Source organism: Balearica regulorum, chromosome 3 (genome assembly GCF_011004875.1).
Source record: "Balearica regulorum gibbericeps isolate bBalReg1 chromosome 3, bBalReg1.pri, whole genome shotgun sequence".
Classification (NCBI taxonomy): Eukaryota; Metazoa; Chordata; class Aves; order Gruiformes; family Gruidae; genus Balearica; species Balearica regulorum.
The window spans coordinates 48,912,236-48,935,162 of record NC_046186.1 but is presented as its reverse complement, the minus strand read 5'-3'; the positions used below and the strand labels follow the sequence as shown (position 1 = coordinate 48,935,162).

Sequence of the window (22,927 nt, the reverse complement as noted above, 5' to 3'; positions counted from 1 at the left end):
TTACATCCATAGAGGAAAAGCACATTGCTTCTTAAAGAGGTAATTCATCATGTCACCTGCCACCATATCCCCCTGCTTCATAACTTATTTTTATTGACCAAGGACAATGCAAGGAAAGAAAAAATGCAGTAGAGATTTATTAAACATTAAAAAAGTCTAAGAAAATATAAAAAATCTCCCCCTTAAACAGAGTTATTGATACCTTCTCCTCCTAGAGTACAGCGTGTTGTAAGAAACACCATTACTTCAGAGATAATGGAGAAGGCAACCACCTGATGTTGTAAGTCAGTCCCTCCTTAAGCAGTTACTGAGGAAATAGATGGGGCTGTTTTCTAGACAGTGAAATCATACCTTGAGCGTCTGTCTTCTTCTGTCTGGGGGAAATCGCCGGCACACCCGAGGGAAGGTCTGGTGCAGCACTCCGGGGGCACTTTCAGGTGCCTGCGTGGGTAACCCTGCCTTGGCTGCAGCAACACTACGAGCGGCGCCTGGAGACAGGGCTGCCAAGAAGCCCCCAGCGAGGCAATCTGCACGTTTTACAGAGCTGTCAGACTTCTCGTAGGATGTATCGTGCCCAGAGACAGGGGCATCTAAGGTACTCCCATAAGTCTAATAGTGGGTATGAGAAGAGAGGTGTTTACAACCAGCCAGAAACTCACGGCTGAACAGTGGGACTGGCCCAAAGACACCAGTTCAGGTGTCCAGGTTCCTGTCCAACCCATCTGGGACAAACCTTGCACTGTCTGCTGCCCCTTCCTAGCTGGCCCTTGCTGGCTCCTCGGCCAGGTGCTGTCCCACCCTCCACGCAGGGCGTTTGCCGGAGCTGAGCCTCTCCCTCCACCCAGGGCCACAAAGTCTCCCACAGATTTTCAAGTCTGATATTGGATCGCTGAGTCTCACCGCAGGCTCTCTTGTAAGCCTACCTTTACACATGACCTTTATATCCTGCCATGCTGCTGCAAAGAACAATATTGGTTATAATTTGGGTTTACATTTATTATATTATTTGACCTTTTAAAAACAGTCATTTCATATAAATACCACAAGAGGTTTAAAATATATCAAAGAGTAGTCTGATGGCTCAAGTGGTCAGTTCAAAGCACGCTGGGCAGTGCTAGTATCTTCTCAGCCCCTGGTGGCTCAGCCTTTTTATTATTGCCTTCCTTGACTAACCTGGTAATGTTCTACAGTGTCTGATTTTCAAGGCTACATTGAGAAGGTCATTTGTAGTCTCAGTCTTAAAGTGCTAGAGAATATTTGATGTGGAGTTGATTGAATTGAAATAAAAATTATTATAGTAGAACTGTTCCTTGGTGATCTATATGTCTGGAGAATTATGATGACTGTTGCTTTCAACCAAGTACAACTCAAAAAGTGTCTTACAGATATGCCATCAAAATATACTGATTTTCATGCTGCTTTGATGATGATTTGGAGGAACATGTTTTAATCAATATAATGGTGGTTTATCAGAATAATGTAATCTCAGTAGCTAAGTAAATCAAGTAAAAAACTTTAGCATCCTTCTTTTATTATGTATTTGCCCATCCCTTTGCTATCATCCCAGTGAAGAGTAAATATAGTGGGCAAATTTATGCCTAATGCAATCGGTGATAAATATGAGTGAGTGGTTGGGTGCTTTCAACTCCACTCAAGTACAAAGAACAACAAGAAAAAAAAAATCAGCACTGCCTCAGGTTTGTCAGTATAGGAATCTCTCTAACGATAGTGCTAAAATTAAACAAGTTGTAAAATATCATATGCAAAGCATGTCTGAAAGGTAAGTAATTTGAGCTACACTGCAAAATCCTTTAAATGTTTTATTAACTACAAGAAACTTAATACATACTCGATTAGATTTATAAAATCTAATGTCTCTCTCAAAAATAACGAATATAAAAACAAGTACTGCAATCAGATAATGAAGTTTTGAATATATGTAACTCAGGATAGCTTTGGGTTAAAGTGCTCTGGCTCTTTGTTTTTTCATGTTCTAGGAGAATCGATTATTCCAAAAATTTATGCATCTTCTTCCCTGGTAAATATGGAGCTAAAGATCTTTGAAAATAAAGAACCCCCTTGGGAAAGCAAGTTCACAAAGGTTTTAAGAAAAGCCCTAATCCCTCTAGCTAGAGCACAATAGGTCGCTCTGTCCTTTTACTTCTGGGAAGTTCATGTCAGTGCCATCTCCCTGCCATACGATGAGCGTGTCAGCCTACCGTGGGACCTCCGAGCTGGCCACCAGCAAGCACACAAGGCTCTTCAGACTTACTGTTAAAAAGATGTTATTGCTCATGCACCAGTTATTGAGAAATAGCTTCTCTAGTAACGGGAGCTGCGCATTTAATATGCTGTGATTTGGGGGATATTAACAACTTGTAAGTCTGTCTCCTTCAATCAATATATTCTCCATCCCCGAGATGCAAAGTGATCACCGGAACAAATGCATGGCTAGTACGCTGAAGGGCTTAATGTACTGACACTGTAGCAACACTTTTAACTATATTCTCGGTGAAGCATATGCTTGTTCTGTAACGAAATAACTGAAGATTGTGTATAAATAGATGCACTAGTCATGTAATGAAGGCAGCCCTGAAGGCGTGTATCTCCCTTATGAAGAAACACGCTGCTGGGGTGAGTAGGTGAAAGAGCGGAAAATTGTATTTTCATTTGTTCCAGACCAATAGTTCCAGACAATTTAACCCGAGGCAGCAGTACCGAAGCAGACGCCTTTCTCCCTGTGTCCCAAAAGCCGCGGGTTTTGCGCGCAAGCCCCGGCCAAGCGCCCAGGCTGCAGCCGCGGCGGGTTTAAGGCGCACAAGTTTAGCGGGCGGCACCGCCGTCCCCGAGGGGTCTCCGCAGGCAGCAGCACCGCCTCCTCCTTCCCCCGCCCGCCCCTTCGACGCCTTCGGTGCCCACCGGCAGCGCGGGGCGGCGGGGGAGCCCGGCGGCGGGACCGGCTGCCGGGGAGGGGGGAGCGCGGCCGCCGCCCCCCAGCCGCCGCCGCAGAAGGGGCGCGCCGGGACGGGCGGCAGCTTCAGCCGAGGCGGGCACGGCGCGGCTTGGCTCGGCTCGGCTCGGCTGGCCTGGGGTGGCCCCGCCGCTCGCAGCCCCCCGGGGCCGGCGGGAGGCGCCTGCGCGCTGCGGCCGCTCGGTGCCGGCCCCGGAGCTGGCGCCGCCCGCAGCCTCCCGCCGGCTCCTGCCTATTTTAGTCACAGCGGCGGCTCGGTGGCCGCGGCGGGACGCGGTGCCGGGAGCGGTGAGGAGCGGTAGCCCGAGCCCGTCCCGTCCGGGCGCGGGGCCCTCCGTGCGGCCGCGAAACTTTTCGGAGGGCGCGGGCAGGGGCACGGGGCAGGTAAGGGGCGCGGGCAGGGCGGGGGCCGAGCCGTGCCGAGCCGTGCCGGGGCGGGCTGAAGCCCCGGCGCTGCCTCCGCCCGCCCCCCGCCGGCGCTGTCCAGTCAGGCAGCGCGCGGAGCGTCGCCCCGCTGGGCCCGGGGGCGAGGGGGAGACGGGGCCGCTTCCCGCCCCGCCGCGCTCCGGGGACACCCGCCTCGGGCCCGCGGCGGGGACCGGCCGTCGGGGGAGGGCTGCCGCTCCGAGGGCTCGGCGGTGTCCGGGGCGGTGTGCGACGGGGAGTAACGCCGGGCGGGTCGGGGCGCTCCTCCCCAGCACGCCCCGCCGGTGCGGTCCGGCGGCGGTAACCGGAGCGCCTGAGTTCAGCCTCGGCTAGAAGTTGGAGAGCTTTACCGCGTCCCCTTTCTAAAGGAGCGGGGCACACTGCCCTGCTCTTCCCCTCCCGAGGGGTCTGCCTGAAGTGAGACTCTCGGTTCTGTGTCTCGGGTTTAGGGTTTATTTCTCAGGAAAGCGAGGTCTCCGCTCTCTGGTTTCTGCCCGGGCGCAGCTGCAGCCCGCTCACCAGGGCTGACTCGAGAAGTATCTCTGCTTTCACAAAACCAACTCGGGGTCCGGGGATTTCTTCCACTGACTGGGGGTTTGCTTCATAGGCTGCCGTTATTTGATTCTTCTCTCTCCCTGTCAACAAATGGTAAGAGCAGACGAACCCTGAAATTAAGATCTGGTTTTGCGTTTGCAGTTGTTTCTTTCTAAAGATACAACGAATGATACAAAACACTTCTTTTCCCCAAACTGTAATATTTTTTTCCCAAACATATTTTTTTTCCAAACTGTAATATTTTACCACATTTTCCTCAGCTGTTCTGTAAAGCATGGTATGCGTTTAGGCTGTCAATCACTTTATGGGCAAACATTTTATGTAGCTGATCTCGTGTAATATTGAATCATGGACCACCTGGTAGTGTTATAAAGATGTCATTGATGAAATCTGGCTTCCAGAACCAAGGTTTCTTGCCACTCTGATTAATGGGAATATGATTGTATACATGCAAGTAAAAATGTCTTCACTGACCACAGCAAAACAAGAAATGTTTTCCACATCTGCAGAACTGTTGCTGTTCAGGCTTTCCACAAAGTTCTGTGTGGTGCCAAATAATAAACTAGCTTAAAATGTCAAGTTTTAAAGAAATGCCTTGCCTGCAAAATAGCAAGTACACTGCAAGTCCTGTAGTGAGGAGAATAGATCTTGAAACAGAAAGAAATGTAAAACAGGTAGTTGTGAAGGCAGAGTTGGTGGCAGGGAAACCTTTTATGATGAAAGTTGAGAACAGAAAGTTTTTAAGGATTCAGGAAAAGGATTGTTAGCTGAAGCTACATTTCATCTTTTTTATTAAGTGTGCAGGCTTTTCAGAGATGCGATTTTATTTTACCATTTTAATGTGTTCTACTACCTTGCGATAAAGAACTCTAATCAGGTCTCCAGGTGATGGTACAGTACCTGTAATTGGGCATGCCGCTGTTGCCCAAACAGAAGTCAGATATTGTACGGTGAACAAAGCCTCAGTTTGTGATTATATTATGTGATGAAACTAAGAGTATTCTGGCTCCCACAGATAGAAAGCTAATGAAAATGATGCTAAACCAGTGCCATGTGCACCTGGCTCTGCTTTGTAGGTAAAGCCGTATCACACTCGTTCCAATAAAGCAGAGAATACAACTGTACTTCTAACCCCAAACCCAGTAAAGGTAAATCATTTCAGCAGCTCCATTAGGGCATCTGTGTTACCTTTCACTGTGTTTCACTCTGGTTTAGAGCTCACAGGGTACATAAATGTGGTGGTTCATGACTCAGTGTGCTGTTCATCTGTTTGAACACATGGCTCACGACACTACTTCTCCGTAATCCAGTTGTACGTGCAGGTGTAGTGTGATGAACCAAGCCTCCGTGTTTCTTTCTTTTTTGGGAAATGAAGTTCACGTCAGGTGGTTGGTTTCATGGGAATACATTCCTGTCCAACGGCACTACTGCACCATACAAACTCATTTAAGCTGAATTCTGCAGGATTCAGCTGTAGTTCATTAACACAGTTTTAAAGCATTTGTGAAATATGCATTGTCGCTGCTTTCACTATTATTAATTTCAAAGTCGAACTGTAGAAAAGCTTGAACTTGTGCTTTACTTTTCAGTTTTTATTATAAAACACCATAAAACAGACTGCCTGGATTAGTATTTGGCCAATGCTGTTCAGTATACAAGAGCCTTGCTCAAATTTACCCATAGTAAGTTTAGCAACCCATAGTAAGTTTAAAAAATGTCTGACTGTCCTTCCATTTTCATGTTTTCTAGGAGCAAAAGACCATAAAAAAAGGAGGGAGGGGATTATTCTTATTTTGGCAGGAATACCATATGTAATTATGGTTCATCAGTTCAAATTGGAAGAAAAACTGTAAATTTTTTTTTGTATCAGATACTTTCTAGATGGTAAAATAGATAGCATCTTCAGTATTGCCTTTGCGACCACAGAGGATTGCATTGTATATTTTACAGTGATAAATGAGCAATCGTTCAAGTACTGTAAGCTGTGTATAGTAAGCTGGTCTTTAAATATTTAAAGACTAAATAATAGCAGCTTCACTGTATGCAGTACTTCTAAGGAGCCTTAAACTATTCTGTATCAGTGTGAGTTTTCTTTCTCTCTTGATGCTCCTCCCTGCCCAGCTTTTTTTCCCTTCTTAAAAAGATGAGGAATTTGAGCAAGTTGTAAGTAGAATCAGGCCTTCTCAGCTGCAGCCAAACAAGCTCCATGCATTGAAAGTCCCATGAAAAGGCTCCCCTTGAAGTGCTCTGCTTTGCAGACATTTCTGCATACGCTGCAGCAGGGAGACAGGGCTAGGGCCCAGCCTGGTGAGGAAGACAACCAGTCACCAGCCTCGTGCTGTTGGTGGGGCGTTCGTGTGGACCATTGACTTCAGTGTAGAGGTGGCATTGGGGTGTCTCCAGGGTTAGGCAGCAGCTGACCAAAGGGGGTTCTTTGTTGAACAACCTTGAACGTGGGAGCCTAATTTCTGCCTGACCAGAGCAGGATTTTGGCCCCGAGAAGTCCCGCTTGGCTGGTGGTTATTTCTCAGTGAAGCACCACTGGTGCTTGGATGTGCTCCAGCTGGTTTTGTAGCTCTGAGCATTCCCGGAAGGATCGTTCTCTGAGAAGATATCACTTCACTCGGATGCGCCGGGGGTCCAGTTCGGCAGTTGCAGCCTGCGCAACCCAGGGGGGTGCTACACGGACTGGGAAGGGTGCGGTTTGACCGCTTTTCCTAGGGCCTGAGGTGCTTTACCTTCCAAGTGACAGCCTGTGCTGATCAGGGGGAGAGACACAGTGATGAGACACCAGTGAGATACAGGATGCCTTCCTCAGCCCAAGGGAGTGCAAATCCGTCTTCCCTGCTCCCATGAGGGTGCCCCGAGTGACTCATTTTGGCTTGTGTGGGTGGGTCACTTGCTGTCCTTCTTGTTGAAGCCGTGATGTTGCGCAGGAGGGAGGCTGACCAAGGGAGACCCGCGCTGCGGTTGCTCTTCGTTCTGCGATGGGGACGCTAGCCTGGGGAGCAGGGTCCTGAGGCTCAGCTGCTGGGCTGCATACGTGTTTCATGTTAAAGCATTCATTGATAAAACATGCTGTTCTTTGAAAAAAAACCATTGCCAGGAAGGGATGCTGGCTCCACATAGTTGAAAGTTTCTGCTGGAAGGTATATAGAAGGAATAATTTCAGTGTTTTCTGTTGTCTAAGGTAGCTGTGTAGTTGGTATCTGAGACAGGCTTCTCGATTTCATTGGGAAGACCAGCTATGTAACTTTCTGGGTATATAAAACTTGCTTATATTAAGTAACTTAAAACAAGAGCTGAGAAGACATTGTGATCATCTAATCTGACTTCCTGGAGAATAAAAAATAGAATTGTAGTAAATCAATTAATTTTTTAATAATAGCATATTCAGACTTACTTTAGGTACCAGACAGCATCCTGACTTAATTCTCAGCAAAGGAAATCTTTAAAGCCATCCCAATAATTAATTACTTCTGCGATGTATGCTTGTGTATCTTTGTAATCTGAATATACCTAGTTTTATAGTGACTGATTATCTTGGTACCTTTGTCTTTTGGATTGGGTAGTCCTTTTCTTCCTCATCCTCCTTCTGTTTGTACTACCCAAATAGATGTTATGGACTGTGATGAAGATACAGCCTTCTCTATGTTGCGCAGGCTGCATTTTCTCAAGAAAACCACGTGTTTTCCAGTATTACAGTTACTGCTTTCTCTAGGATATAGTCTCAAGAAGTTTAAGGTAAGCTAGGATATGAGCTTGTGGTGTTAGTTACTGTCCTAATTGCTGCCTCTATGCTTTGAGCCTGGAGTGGGTTCAAGGAGAGTTTATCACTGAAAACAGCTTTTTTAACTGCCCATACTTGCCTATAGGCACATCACCATACCTGTCTGTAGGCGTATAGCTCCTCTGGGCGCTGTGTGAGTTAAGAGACTCTTGCATTAAGAGTCTGGTTGTCTCGGTCCCTGCAGGTATCTAACCCCAAGGGAACAAGGGCAGAAGGACAGTAGTTTGGGGAAAGCGTGCTACGTGAACAGGGATAGGGGCAATGGAAGGAAGTGGTATGTTAATCAACGCATGCAATTACATAGCATGTTAGAGGAAGTACTTGCTAAAATTAAGGAGCAGCTTTTTTTTTATACATCTAAATGATGGCCAGACCAGATGTAACTTGCCAGCCTAGACGGGGTGCTTAGAGCTCACCCCCCTGGAAGCGGGGAGCACCGAGGCTGGGAAGGTTGCCCTGGGCTGAAAGGACCGCTTAGTTCTGGTGTTGCTGCTGGAGCAACTTTGCTGACTGCTGTGGCCACTGCCTCGTGTATGAACATCTACACTGTAGATGGCTAAAACCAGTGAGACAAATCCTGCAAAATCCAGCATAAGCTCATTTTGTACATGAAAGCATATATACTGTAAAGGAAAATCTTCCCTTTTGCTTCGAAACCTATTGCAAACCACGTAGTTCATCCAGGCTGGTTACACCATCAGCACGTATGGCTCTGCAGCCTGTCAACATGTACAGGGTGAATGTGCTGAGGGCTTTCTGGTTGAATACTTGGGATAAGACAACTAAAGAATGGAGTGTTTGAACTCTGAATAGCTTTACTTTTGACTTAATTAAAAAGACCAAAGAGAGAACTGCTGTTGGCCTCAGGGCTTTTAGGGTTTATTTTTTGCAGAAATTAATTGTGATCCAGACACAGTAACTAACACTCAAAGCTTCTCAAAGCTGAATTTGAGTCATCAGTTACAAAAATGGGGTGAAGTACCCAGTTCTCAAGCAAATTAAAAATGTACGTAATTGGTAATTCTTTGTGGTACTACTCCAATCTATGGGGAAAATGCCCATTTCAGGAGGGGGAGTTATACCATGCACATTTAAATTACAATATAAATTCATTCTGGTTTGACTGTTTTAGTATACTGCTTATATGAAGTTTTAAGTTGCTGGCGGGTATTTATTTTTGAGAGTATAAGTGAAATACTCTATTTAGTGCTTTGAAGCTCCAACAAACTTGCTGATTTTAGCACTTTCTGATGACAGCTTAGTCCTTTCAGCAATGCTGCTGTTTGTTTTAAAGAAGTCCATGCTGCTTTATATTGCTCACATCTCTAGTCTGGGCTGATTTTTCCCAGCACTTGATCTGCTTCTGCTGAAGAGGGTGGGATGCATGGTGGGGCAAAACACTCAGATGCATCTGCCTGTGTTGGCAGGGCATGTCTCCTTCCTGAGCTGGGAGGAGACCTCTTCCATGCACCTCTGGCTCCAGCAGCCCACAGATGTCAATGTCGTGTTGTTCTGAATACGGTAGTCACATAGCAGAGACTGTGCTTGTGCATGGTGCTCCTTCTTCTCCATAGGCAGGGGACAGAGTAGAAAGTATTTAACATCTAATTGGGGAAGATACAGTTCTTCAGGCTTGTAATCCAAGGTACCTACTTTAAATGGAGTTTCCCACCTAAGCTTGCCTGATCATCACCATCAAATGAAACTGTAGTGATAACTGTTCACCACAGACAGGACAGCTGAAGCAGGACACCAAACAAGGCAACATCAGTAGGCACATTCCCTGTCCTGGTAGCTAAGAACGCTGAAGCATCTTAGTGAAAGGATGGTGTCCCCTCCGGGTGCTTACAAACTTGGTAATGCCATGCTACTGTGGGCACTTTGTAGAGGTGTCCTCAGTGGAGGATGACTCACAGCTGTTTGGTTTTTTTGTTTTGGGCTTTTTTCCTCCCCCATGCTTGCAGTAGGTGAATGGCTTAATTAGAGCGCCTGTTCTGAAGCCCTCAAGACTATATATTCTGGAGTTGTGGAATTACAAAGAAAAATGTGAAAGGCCTTATATAGCACTAAATAGCAATCAAAATTAGATATTTGACTATGCTTAGACCCATACATACTATTGTCTCTGCTCTATGTAATACTTCCTAAAAAAAACTACCAACAATTTTTGGCTCCCAAATCTTAGAATAACTTCTTGATTAAAAAGAGGTGAATTCCCTCTTTCAGTCTGTAGTTCGTTGGCAGCAAGCGTGCCTGCTCTTCACCATAGCCCTGAGAAACCAGCTCCATTTAGTAGTATTGTAAAATCGTAGAATGGTTTGGGTTGGAAGGGACCTCAAAGATCATCTAGTTCCAACCCCCCTGCTGCGGGCAGGGACACCCTCCACTAGACCACATTGCCCAAAGCCCCATCCAACCTGGCCATGAACACTTCCAGGGATGGGGCATCCACAGCTTCTCTGGGCAACCTGTGCCAGTGCCTCACCACCCTCATGGTGAAGAATTTCTTCTTCATATCTAATCTAAATCTGCCCTCCTTCAGCTTAAGGTCATCACCCCTTGTCCTATCACTACTCTCCCTGATAAACAGTCCCTCTCCAGCTTTCCTGTAGGCCTCTTTAGGTACTGGAAGGCTACTATAAGGTCTCCCAGACTACTTATAGTAGTCTTCATCAGTGTTTCCAGAAGGTTTGGTTTTGCCTGCACACCTTGAGTAGCTCAGGAGAGTGTCATGTTAGTGAGTGAGGTTGTGTTCTGCGCTAGTGCTGGCCTCCCTCCTTTGCCCTTCCTCTTGCCTGGATGGAGGGAGGTGCTCTCCAGCCTGGGTGATGCGGTAGCACAGTGCTGTACAATGGAACTTTGCGTTGTGGAGATCTGCTGAAATAAATGGGAATTTTACATACAGCCTGTTTTGCATATTGTCTTTTTGGAAGACGGGTTCCATTCTAAAAATAAGCAGTTAAAAATGCAGAACAGTTTTTCCAGGGCTTTGGTTTCGTGTAAGTCAACCCTCTATGTCCTAGTGGTGTGCTGTTCTTTCCAAATTATTTTGACCCATCTTGTCATGCATAGATGTTTTACAGCAATACTATGAGCTGTAGTATGGGCAGACTGTGAATGCTATAAGCGAATTGAAAACTGAACATAAATTTTGTGAAATTATTGCAATGTCATGTTAAATTATTGCAATGTGTGACTTTACATGACAAAAAGATGTTGGTAATGGAAAGTAGATTACAGTATGGTGTTTTTGTTGGTGGCATGCTTACAGCCTCCCATGTAACTTCTCAGTCATGGTTCCATTCAAAACACTGAATGTTTTGTAGAACTTAGGGTCTTCATGAGAACTGCTCAGAGCAAAACGTTGGCAATAGAGTAGAAGTATTAACAATAATGCAAAAATCACTGTTATCAGCGATTCCGTATGAAAAAAACAAACAATCAAACAAAAAACTTATGCTGCCGATTTTTGACCATGCAGTGGAGATGCAGACTGGATTCAGAACGCAAGGTCTGGGAACTGTATGTTCCAGTTTTATTTTCTTTTGGTTCAGAAATTTTACCCCTTGATCACAGAAGTACCACCTAAAATTCCCCATGCTCTTACCAAGCCCAGGTAACTTCTTCGTAGCTGATGCAGTTCTCATCTCCCATTCTCCAAGGGTTAAATCCTGCATCCGGGGGGAAATCCTCTACCAGAGAAGAGTATTTGGGTAAAGAGACAAACAGTAAAGCTCATAGCTACAAAGTACGTAATTCTTGTAATGTTGGTTCTTCCGCTATGGTAGGATATTGAGCACTTTTAATTTGGAAAGATTCCTTGCTCTTTAGCTGTGATATTTTTATGGGTCAGTGACTTCCCTATCACCACTCCCGAAGAGGGAGAGCTTTCCTCCTAACCTTTTCTTCTGAACTCTGCTGCTCTTGTTTAGGATTTTATGTCTTCATTTAGCATTAGTGTTTTTGAATCATGGAATTAATGTTGGGGTTTGAATAAACATAAAAGAAGTAAAGCTGTAGCAGCTAGGAAATGTGATACGACTTTGCTTTTTTAATTTCTTAGACCTGTCACCGTTAGAAAAAACACTGAAAGCCCTGCTGAATGATGTTGGATGCTTCACTGCACCAGCAGTACTTTTTAAGTATTGACTTCTGTGGCTCTTGGGAAAAAAAAAAGCTACCTTTGATACTCTAGAGAATCTAATAATTTAGATAGCAAGACATTTCTTAGCTTCCCTGCTGTTCTACTAGGAAAAGAACCAGACAGTTAAAGACTTTTGGTAGTTTCAGTCCTGATTACACTTCTGATAGACTCTGCCTTTGTAATTTCTACCATGTCTAATCTCACACCAAAGCACGTATTTTTACTTTACAGACATAGAAGGCTGGGTTTGATTTTTTAAATTTATTTTTGTTTTTTTCATGCTTTTCAGTTGTGTATTTTACTTTTTATTTAACTCAGGAATACATTATAACATGGAAACAAACAGCATGTTTAATATTTTACAGTGTTGAACAATAATTTCATGCCACGGCCCACATAATTTTATACAAGGTAGAACTTTGAATGTTGTACAATTGCTTTGTAAATGGCCTTTGAGAACTATTTTGCAGGACTGATTACTTCATGTTCTAATAACATAATCTGTATAAAGCTGCCGTTAAGCTTTGTAGTCTTCTTCATACATGACAGCTTTCTGCCTGTCATGCTTGGAGTAGAAAAGACCATCCCTCATGATACTTGGATTTCCCTTGTTGTGTTGTTTGGGGATGTGGTTGGTTGTCTGCGGGGACAGAGCAGCCTTGCTCAGCTCATTAATGGTAACAGAAAGGCACAGGGGGGAAAGGAGAGTGGTTTGACAGAAATCCAGAGAGAGATGGAGGTGAACGAGGAAGAAGAGTTCACTGGCTCTTCTTGTTCAAGAGCTAGGTAGGGCTTTAAATGAGGCTCACAGGCGACAGGTTCATGACCAACCAATGCAGCTACTTTCTCAGCAGTTGGGCTGTAAAAAGACGTGTCACAGGATGCTGTGGATGCAATGTATAGGTTTACATGGATTCAGCGTCAATTCAGTGGTTGCTACAGTATTCGTAGATACGGAAACATGATCTTCAATTGAATGAATATTAAGGTTTGATCCTGGAATCACAGGGCTACAGGGGGAATTGGATGATTGTAATGCAGTCTGTGGCTTTAGACAATAAAAGCTTTGATAGAGTTTAATTGATGAAAGTAATTTTATAAGTAATTCGTCTTTTCTTCAATTGTCCAGATCAGATGAAACTACAGATGACACCGCCAAAGTCAAGACAACGCATGAACTGATGAGAAACAGCATTGCCTCCTGAGAACATTAGCCTCCTAGTTGCTGGAAATCCTAAGTGCAACTTTACTACCAAAAGAGACCCTGATGTTATGTGATCATTGAGCAGAGTTTGCAAGAATGGAAAAGCAAAGGACCCCACTAGCTTTATCGTGTAAATAAAAATTTCCAAGATTCAGCCGAATTGAAAAATTATTCCAGCCATGGGAGAAAATGCAAGTTTTTGGGAAAGTTTGATATATGCACATCCTACCTGTACCACCTGGAAGCAAGAGGCTGAGGGATCTATCTACCACCTAGCCAGTATTCTCTTTGTTGTTGGCTTCATGGGTGGAAGTGGATTCTTTGGGCTTCTCTATGTCTTCAGTTTGCTTGGATTGGGCTTTCTCTGCTCTTCTGTTTGGGCTTGGCTGGATGTCTGTGCTGCTGATATATTCTCCTGGAATTTTATACTGTTTGCTATATGCTTCGTCCAGTTCATTTATGTCACCTACCAAGTTCGGAGTGTTTCTTTTGACAAAGAATTCCAGGAACTTTACAGCGCTCTCTTCCAGCCTCTGGGAATTTCTTTGACTGTCTACAGGAAGATTGTCTTATGCTGTGATGCAGAAGTGGTTACCCTGGAGAAGGAACACTGTTATGCCATGCAGGGCAAAACACCTATTGATAAACTGTCCTTGCTTGTGTCAGGCAGGTTTGTATCGGTTTGGTCAGACTTACTGCAAATATCTTTTTTTTTTTTTTCCCCTTTCTGAAAATGAAAGCAAAAAAAAAAAAAGCCTGATTTGTGTATTGTTTGTTCATTTTCCAGTACGATAGATTAAATATTAATGCAAGTAATATAAATATTAATAGGCTAAATACACTTGTCTAGGACAGCACTAGTACAAAAACACTAAGCACAAAATCTGTAATAGCATAAAGAAAAGGATTTTAAGTCATTCTTTTCCAGACCACTGTATCATAGCACTTAACAGGTTAGGCAGATAAAGGAAACAAATGTGTGCTTCGCGCTATGCTTTGCTATCTATCTACTGCCTAGCTGATGAACGCAGCATCTTTCTTATTTTTCTTTGCTAGTATCATCTGAAACAGGACTAAAAGGTAGTTATGAAACTGAAGATACTGAGGTAAACTCTGTTTAATAGAGATCTTGACTTTCATACAGATTGTATTTGGTAGCTTTCTGGGGGGTGGAAGAGGAGAGGGAGTAAGGGAGAGCAGAAAGCCTAAAAGCACCCTTCCATTACAAGGGGACATAGTCAAGCCCTGTCAAGATTTGCAGAGCTGAGTCTACAGTTACTGTATATTGTGTGGCCCTTAGTTAGACCCTGAGGCAATAAATCCACCTGCTTGTACTCCCTGCTTACCGGAGATCCTTCTGGCATCCTTGCTGATGCTTTCCTGAAGGGAAATACTGGCTTTTGCACTGTATACAAAGTGGTATACAGTAGTGGACTACCACAAGAGTAGATGGGATACCCAGAGATGATGGTGATGGTCATGGTCTGTCTTTGATGGGACACTTTGTAGGTGCGTTTTGACAGCCTGGATAGATGGAATTTGTAGGCAGCTTGAAACTCAGCTGATGTAGGACTACTTGCAATGAATAATGTGGATTTTAGGTAGTTGACCCTAGTGACACCCTGGTTCAGAGCATTCTTGGAAGCTGTCTTGAAAGTACCACATGGAGGTTGCTTTTGGTCATAGTCATACTGAAAGAGAGGTGTCCATCCTACATGCAGTTAGTAATCATGCAGCGAGTTCCTGCCACCCTCCTTCATGCAGCATAGGGCTTCTGCTTCTGATTTTGTAAGAAGCATTAATCTTGGTGCAGAGCAGATGTGAAAAGGAGACTCCTACAGCTTGCTTTTTTTCTTTTCGCTCATGAGGTTCAAGCATACGTTTCCTGCTTGTGTGCCTTCAAACTTAAATATGATTTAAAAAGTAGAAAGAAAATTTTCCTTTGGCATCTGCAGAAGGCCACAGCATTCACACAGAGATCCCATACCTCCATGCTGTTCTCCTGGCTCCAGAGACAGTCCCGTGGCCACGTAATTCCTGTTAAACATTGAGAGAGTCCTACCTAACGCGTGCTGCGGGCAACTCCTGCTTCCCACTCCCTGCTTTTGCCATTGTGTTCCCTCTAAAATGTGTATTTGCCAAACCTAAAAGTATATCCCATGGCTTTCAAGTGAAGGAGACAAACAGTGTTATGTCCATTGGTCTTCCACCTCTCCGGTGCACGCTGGCCTTTCCACGACAAAGCTTGCCTGTTGCTGCACGGACCTGCCCCAGAAAGAATAGTATGACTTGAGTAAGGCCTGGAAAGATTTCCATTTCAGTTGTACAATTGCCTTGTATTCTCTTTCAACTGGCCCGATCAAGTTGTGTTCATAATTATAATTAGGATACTGTTGGCCAGTGATTGCTTTTCCATGCTCTCAAAGCTGTATTTGAACTCCTCACATAGTAGAAATAACACATTCTTGTTGCAGTCATTGCTGCAGTACAGGTAGTACTAACAAATTAACACATCTTATCTTGGTAGGATCAGAGTGACAGTTGATGGGGAGTTTCTGCATTATATTTTTCCTCTTCAATTTCTGGATTCTCCTGAATGGGATTCACTGAGGCCCACAGAAGAGGGAATTTTCCAGGTAAAAGCGGAGGGTGGTTTTTTTTTTTTTTAAATATCACAGAAAACTGTTCAAATACTAATCGGTTTAGAAATAAGTTCGTTTAGTTTCGGGTTTTGTTTCTGAAATTATACAAACAAGTGGCATCCCATTAATTTGGGGAGGGAAGTCCTCTTTACCTGTTGCACTGGTTGTGCCATTTGTATTTTCTTTCTGTTTGCATCTTGTCGTTACAACAAACGGGCGTTTTTCTTAAAGCTAACCTGGGAGGTAGACTCTGTTTGCATTCTTTGGCTGCACTTAAAATCCAGCCCTGAGAAAGCAGGTTTGGAAGGAGGTGCGTGGAAGTTGGTGGTGAAGAGGCTTCCGTACAGGAGGTGAGCAGGAGAGCACGGGCTGGGGAGAGCCATGCTTGTGTTGCAGCTCGGCACGGGGAGACAGCGCGGGACATGGCGTCCGTCTGGGCTGCCCTGAGATCCCTGTGCCCTCCCTCTGCTGCCACTTGACTGACACGCTAGCTCCTGCCTGTGGGATCCGATGTCTCACTTCACGAGGGGAAATGGCATTTGTCGAGAGCTTTCTTTAGACTTGCCTTTCCAGCTGGGGCTGCCGAGAGGGAAGCAGGGAGAGCAGGGCTGAGGCCGGGCCATGCCGCCCGCCGGCGTCCTGGCTGGGGCTGCCCTTCAGCGTGGGTATTGGCATGCTGTCGCTGAGGCCGACAACACGCAATCACTTGGTCTGTTCCCCGTCACCCTTCTCGCTTGTCTTTTGCATTGTCGTGGCATAACCAGGCAGGCAGCTAAAACTAGCACACAGCTGTTTGTTCGCTCCCCCTGCTGCCCTCCCTCAGTGGGATGGGGGAGAGAATCAAAAAGAAAACGGTAAAACTTGTGGGCTGAGACAAAGACAGTTTAATAGGACAGAAAAGGAAGAAAATAACAATGATAAAAGAATATACAAAACAAGTGATGCACAGCGCAATTGCTCACCACCCTGAGCTGATGCTCAGCTAGTTCCTGAGCCATGCCGCCTCCTGGCCCACCCTCCAGTTAGACACTGACCATGACGTCATATGGTATGGAATATCCCTTTGGCCAGTTGGGGTCAGCTGTCCTGGCTGTGCCCCCTCCCAGCTTCTTGTGCACCCCCCGTCTTCTTGTTGGCAGGGCAGTATGAGAAGCTGAAAAGTGCTTGAGTGCTTGGCAACAGCTAAAATATTAGCGTGTTACCAGCATTATTCTCAGCCTAAATCCAAAACACAGCACTGTGCCAGCTGCTAGGAAAAAAAATAGCTATCCCAGCTGAAACCAGGACATGCATAGAGTAGACCTCGCAGAGCTCTCTGGCTGGATTAAATGGTTTTCACTGCAGTAGGTGCAAAGACATGAGGTGTACGTTACAGACGCAGCCTGCATGCCTGCTGAGAGACGGGGGGTGCTTTCTAAGCAAGGGCAGCAGCAGCAATGTCACTGCCTTATCACCTAGCTAATTTTAATTTTCGCTTCTATAGGTGACGCTTACAGCAGAGACAGATTGTCGGTACGTGGCCTGGAGGAGAAAGAAGCTGTATCTGCTGTTTGCCAAACACCGTTTCATCTCCCGCCTGTTCTCAATTTTAATTGGGAGCGACATTGCTGAAAAACTGTACGCCTTGAATGACAGAGTGCATGTGGGGAAAGGCTTTAGGTACGACATTCGGTTACCGAACTTCTACCACGTCTCACTGCCAGAGACCCCTCCGGTGCAGCCCTCCCACCACCTACAGAGAGGGTCCCCCCGGCGCAAGCCCGTGGGGGTTACAAACTGCGGCTCCTTCAGCACACAGTCCTAGAAAGGAAAGCTCTGCTGCAGCCGTTCCCCAAAGCGATGAAGGGAAATGCAAAGCGGTGAAGCAGAAGAGCAGAAAGACGAAGGAGAATGAGACACAGTCAAGCCAAATTTGACTGACAAGTGCCATTTACTTTCATTGGAGTAGCTTGAATTCTTCCTCTCTCTAGAGCCAGCGGGTTGGCTTCCCCATTTTGACTGTTTGTGCAGTATGTTTAGTTTCTGTTGATTCTTCTGTTGATCTTCATCTCCTTACTTTTGGAGGAAAACAATTCATAACAGGCTGAAGTTTTATTGTAATTGTGGTGGCCTCTGTGTTCTGTTTAAAAAAAAAAAGCAAACCCATTGTATTTGTAATTATACTTTCTCAAAATTATTTGCCATAATGAAGTATAGTCACTATAGTCGATGAAAACAAGTAAGTTGTCTACAAAATACAGCAACTTGCTTGTAACGGTCATATTTATGCCACGGGAATGTCGTCTCATTTAACATGAAGAATATTGCAGAAAAAGACTAAGAGACTGGTTGTAGTGGGTTTGTTTTTTAAAGAAATGAAAGATTTTGAAATGCACAGCATGATTCTTAAAAAAGCAAACAAAAGAAAGCAACAAATTCTGTCCCATGAGTGATTGGTTTCTCTCTGGCTGTCCTAAAGAGGTATGATGTGAAAACAAACATAAATGTTATTTCTGGCATTAGAAAAGTAAAGCAGTTGTAACTGCTGCAGATACAGCTTATGGAAATGGTTGTGTAGTGTTTCTGATAGAACGTGATGCTATAGGACCTAGGGTTCCACAGTGTCAGTGCCATTTGTGACATTTACAATAAATACTGTTAATCAACTGCCAAACCATTGGAGTTTGTTTTACAATATCCTTTTTAGCCAGGTTTGTCAGGAGGAAACTAATTAAGAAACAGCTGTAGCAATAAACACAATTTTTAACCAAAACATTCTTGTTTAGTTTCCAGAGTTGCTTCTCTATGCCTATGAAATTCTTGATTTAAAAGATATTCTCTCCCTAATTCTGTGGTGTTTTAATGGCATAAGGGAGCACCAGCTCGAGCTTCAGTAGGAGAAAGCTGGTTTCGACCCTTGAGGTCACCGTGCCTTTGGGGAGAAACGTCTGAATGTCTTTGCTAACTCACCTTCCTGCTGCTATGCCTGATGCCTGGCAGTAATGAAAAAATAAGAAGCATCACTATTTTATGAGGCTGTATTGCTGCTTGATAGATCTGGAGGTAGATCACATTTTTAATATTTTAAAATCGCTGGACTGTTTGGTAGGACAACCGTTGTGTGTTTGTGTACGTCCAGGAATATATATGAGTTTAGATCTTGGGAGCTGCTGCTGGAGGACTTAAAATAATGATACAACCTCATGCTTGAAAGCTAATTATGCAGGATGTATTAGAAGTGATATGAAACACCACCTGTTTGAAGGACCTTCAGTGTGGAACAGATAATGTTGTAAGAGTTTTGCTTTTAGCTTTATGACCCCTTCTCAGAGAGGAGAATCTGCCAAACATAAGTACCATAGTATGCAATGTGATAATCCCCAAATCCTGCTAATAAGCCTTCCACACGATGTATTCTGTATGTGTTACTTACTGCGTGAAGTCCCTGAGCCACAAAGCTGCTTCATCTTGCTCAAAAGAGAATTGAAAAAATGCAAACGGAGAGTTCATTGATGGTGATTAAAGACCGGCCCAGGAAATAAACGAAGGCACAGAGTGCCAGAAGCTAGCAGTGTGTGGTAAGGACGTACAGCTCTGTGTGTCCTCTTCCCATACTTGTCATCAGGTCACAGTTCCGGGACAGGACAGCAGGCTACCTGACCCCTCGGTATGACCTGGCACAGGTATTCTCATGTAACGTCAGCGCTGTGATTAGTATCATGTCTTATTTGTCGGTGGTGCCCGGTGCCTGAGGTGGGTAAGGAGCGCGTCATCTCTCGATGCGGTCACTCAGGCTGCGCCTCGCAATCCCTCGCTTCACCCGGCCCAGCGGCTCCTGCTGAACGTGCCATGTGCTGAAAACCTAATGCTGGTTTTTAACAGGTGATTCAACAATAGCCCCCCAGTCTCTCATTCTGATGAACTTTATTGTGGTATAAAATGTGTTGGACCAATATGAAGTTTATACTTATGATTTATGTGTTAACAGTCTACAAACATGAAAAGATTATAGCCTAGAAACATAAAAAAGATGGTATTCTACACTTAGGCATAATATAAAGCACCTATTAATGCTCTCCTCAGTTTTCTTGAATATATGAGTTTGTCCCGTATATGTCTATAAGAAAACTTGCCTTAGGGTAAGTATTTAATAAACTAGTATGATCATCTTCACCTTCAAAATAAGACCAAGGAATTTTGCCCACCCAATTTCTGTATCAAGCTTATCCATTCTATTTAAACTATAGCTTAGAAAGGTTCCTGCTCTGCAGTGATGGACGCTTCATTACTACTGAGGCATTTTTTTCTTCTTTGTGACTGGTGCCTTAGTTTCAGCCTGGTTTCCAACCACAATCCTCTGTGATGCTTTTCTCTGCTGGAATTAGTTACTATCAGAAATCTCTCCTAGGCCATGTCTGAATCAATATCTGCACATACTCTTAGCTAATCTTGTTTAGCTTTTGCTACTGTGCTTTTTGGGCTTTGAGTCACCTAAAAATTGTTTCCAGTTTTCCAGCATCTGTTTGAGTCATAGCTAGCAGGACATTTCAGCTGTAGAATTCTGGACATATATATCTATAGTAATATAAGTACACACAAAAGGACTGGAACCGAGACAGCAAGCCCTCTCCACCTCTGTTTGTTGGTTTGTTTTTTTTTTTAATCTTGACCGCACTTCTAAAATGTACTGAAAAATATACTCTGGTATGTGACTCATAAACCAATGTTTTGCGAGAGCTGTATGGTCTACCTAAGTAAAGATGCATTCAAACTGATGTCAGTGAAATAATACAATCTTTCATGATATCATATATAGCCAGTCATTAGAGAGTTGGAGTTGTTCAGCCTGGAGAAGAGAAGGCTCTGGGGAGATCTTATAGCAGCCTTTCAATACTTAAAGTGGCTTATAAAAAGATGGGGACAAACTTTTTAGCAAGGCCTGTAGTGATAGGACACAAGGGGTAATGGGTTTAAACTAGAAGAGAGTAGATTCAGACTAGATGTAAGGAAGAAAGTTTTCACTGTGAGGGTGGTGAGGCACTGGCACAGGTTGCCCAGAGAGGTGGTAGATGCCCCCTCCCTGGAAGTGTTCAAGGCCAGGTTGGATGGGGCTTTGGGCAACCTGGTCTAGTTGAAGATGTCCCTGCACATGGCAGGGGCGTTGAACTAGGTGACTATTAAAGATCCCTTCCAATCCAAACCATTCTATGATTCTATGGTTATTTATAGTTTAGTAAACATTTGGAGCTAGATGAAGCTCTGACTTGAGCATCATCCAATTTATGCCTGTGTTATTACTCAGGAATAACTATCAGCGAGGTGGTCAGGCTCCTTAATAATTGGTTTAAGTGAATGGATATTTGAGTCTGTGCTGCTTTGTGAATTGAGGACACTATCAGTGAATCCTTTTCTTGATCTGCAGTGATCCCCCTCTAGGCACATTTTACATTTTTATCAGTTCCATAATCTTCTATGGGGTTATGTCTACATTTGTATACTGTTATAGGTAAGAGTGGCAGAATCTGGTGCACGTGATGATTTGCTCATTAGTCAGCATCAGTTGATCTTTTGGAGTTTTTATAATTGTGAATGTTGTGCTGGAATCACCCTTACAGCCTGCAGGAGGGTTCAGGTACAGGTAACAGATTCTAAGCAATGTTTTAACTCTATCACGCAACGCTACTCAAAACTACAGAATAACCAGAGAGAATGTATCCCAATGTATTATAACTAATAACGCTACTCAAGAAAAATTGTAAGTGCTTAATGAAAAATATTATTTTACATGGTTGCCTATGATAATGAAGGCTGGACTTGGTGACTGAGGAGGGCCATCCCAGTCCTCGATTGTCAAGAATTGCCCTGCAACAAACCAGCAAATCTGACAGTGATTGAAGGAAACTCTATAATGTAAAGAATGATGGCAAACTACGGCAAACTATCTATCATATAGATATATGACCTCTGCTAGGATAAAGCTGGAAAAGCTGAATACATGCTTGGATGAAATTGTATAGTTTTGCCACACCACAAAAAAAGGCCTATACTTGCAGTAATTAAATAGTATGTTGATGCTACATTTCCAGCAAAAAAGTGCTCCACAGTTTTCAGTTCTCATAAATGATAAATATAAGACATGTGTGGGCTCAATATACATGAAAAATGAAAATACAATGTTGTACTGCTCATACAAACAAGTCTTGCAAACCATGTGTTAAAAATGAAATAAATCCATAGCTATTTAGGTAGAAGAAAACTATTTAAGTAGAAAAGGAAAAAAATTATTATCTATTTGTTGATTTTCAGACGTTAACAGATTAAATATTTTTCTTTCTATTCCTGTAATAATTGAATGAATATTCATCTGCCCCAAAGTGTTACTTTACAACAGGTATTTTTTACAGTACAACAAAATAAATACCTTATTAAGCTGATTTGTTAATCCTTCTTGAAAACACTTACTTTGATTTCATTAACATGCATAAAAATGTAATAGGTTCAGGGTTCCCAAGGGAAAGCACCCTTTTTTTTTTTTTGTTTGTCTAATTCACGTTAGCTTTCCTTTCTTGTAGATTTTTGTGTGTCTGCAGTTTCTGCTTACTCTATTTCTGTGTGAATCAAGAGTTAATAATTGAACTTAGCATGTAAATCGAGCCACCTCATCCCAATGAATCGATCCACGTAGGTGGAGCTTCATCTGTAGGAGGCTGTAGGAGAACGGCAGCGCGAGCACATCATGTGTGAGCCCCAGGATTCGGGGGTTGTGTCCCAAACCACAGCTGGCAAAGCCCTTGTAGAGGGTAGCTCTGCAGGTGGTTCTGCCAGCAGAGGGTCTGGACCCAAATTATCACTCTGCAAGCCACAAATGTCGTTAAACGTCGTCATGGACCAGGAAAAAGATGAGACGTTCCCAAAACCTTGTGAGAGCAGTAGGATTTTATAGCAGTTATTCTTCTGGTGTAGATTCCCAGGCAGTTTTATTCAGTCGTCAGTTGTACCACAGCTCCTAATTTAAGGGATCTGTGGTGTATTGTGGGGACAGGACTATTTCCCTGCCTCGGCAGTAGGGACACCAAAGTCATATAAACAAACAACTGCAATAAAATAGTGGCAAATAACTATTTTAGCAGTGAATCTCGTAGTTTTCATTCTGTTCACTAGTAACTCTCCACCCAAACTTGTCTAAAGCCTGGGGGATATAATAACTTTCCATGAG

General features: G+C 43.9%; 2 protein-coding genes across 2 annotated transcripts in view; both read left to right on the top strand.

Moving 5' to 3' along the window:
- The first annotated feature begins 3,217 nt into the window (after window positions 1-3,217).
- POPDC3 (popeye domain cAMP effector 3) lies at window positions 3,218-22,153 on the top strand. The gene is made up of 4 exons (XM_075747800.1): window positions 3,218-3,355; window positions 13,016-13,760; window positions 15,618-15,726; window positions 17,216-22,153. Exons 2-4 carry the CDS (start codon window positions 13,270-13,272, stop codon window positions 17,534-17,536), a joined length of 921 nt encoding a protein of 306 aa, XP_075603915.1. The 5' UTR covers window positions 3,218-3,355; window positions 13,016-13,269; the 3' UTR covers window positions 17,537-22,153.
- The window catches only part of POPDC1 (popeye domain cAMP effector 1), a 57,450-nt gene continuing 37,798 nt past the window's right edge, over window positions 3,276-22,927 (top strand). The window contains exon 1 of the mRNA XM_075747799.1: window positions 3,276-3,355. The gene's annotated coding sequence lies outside the window, so the exon portion shown is untranslated. The remainder of the gene's footprint in view (window positions 3,356-22,927) is intronic.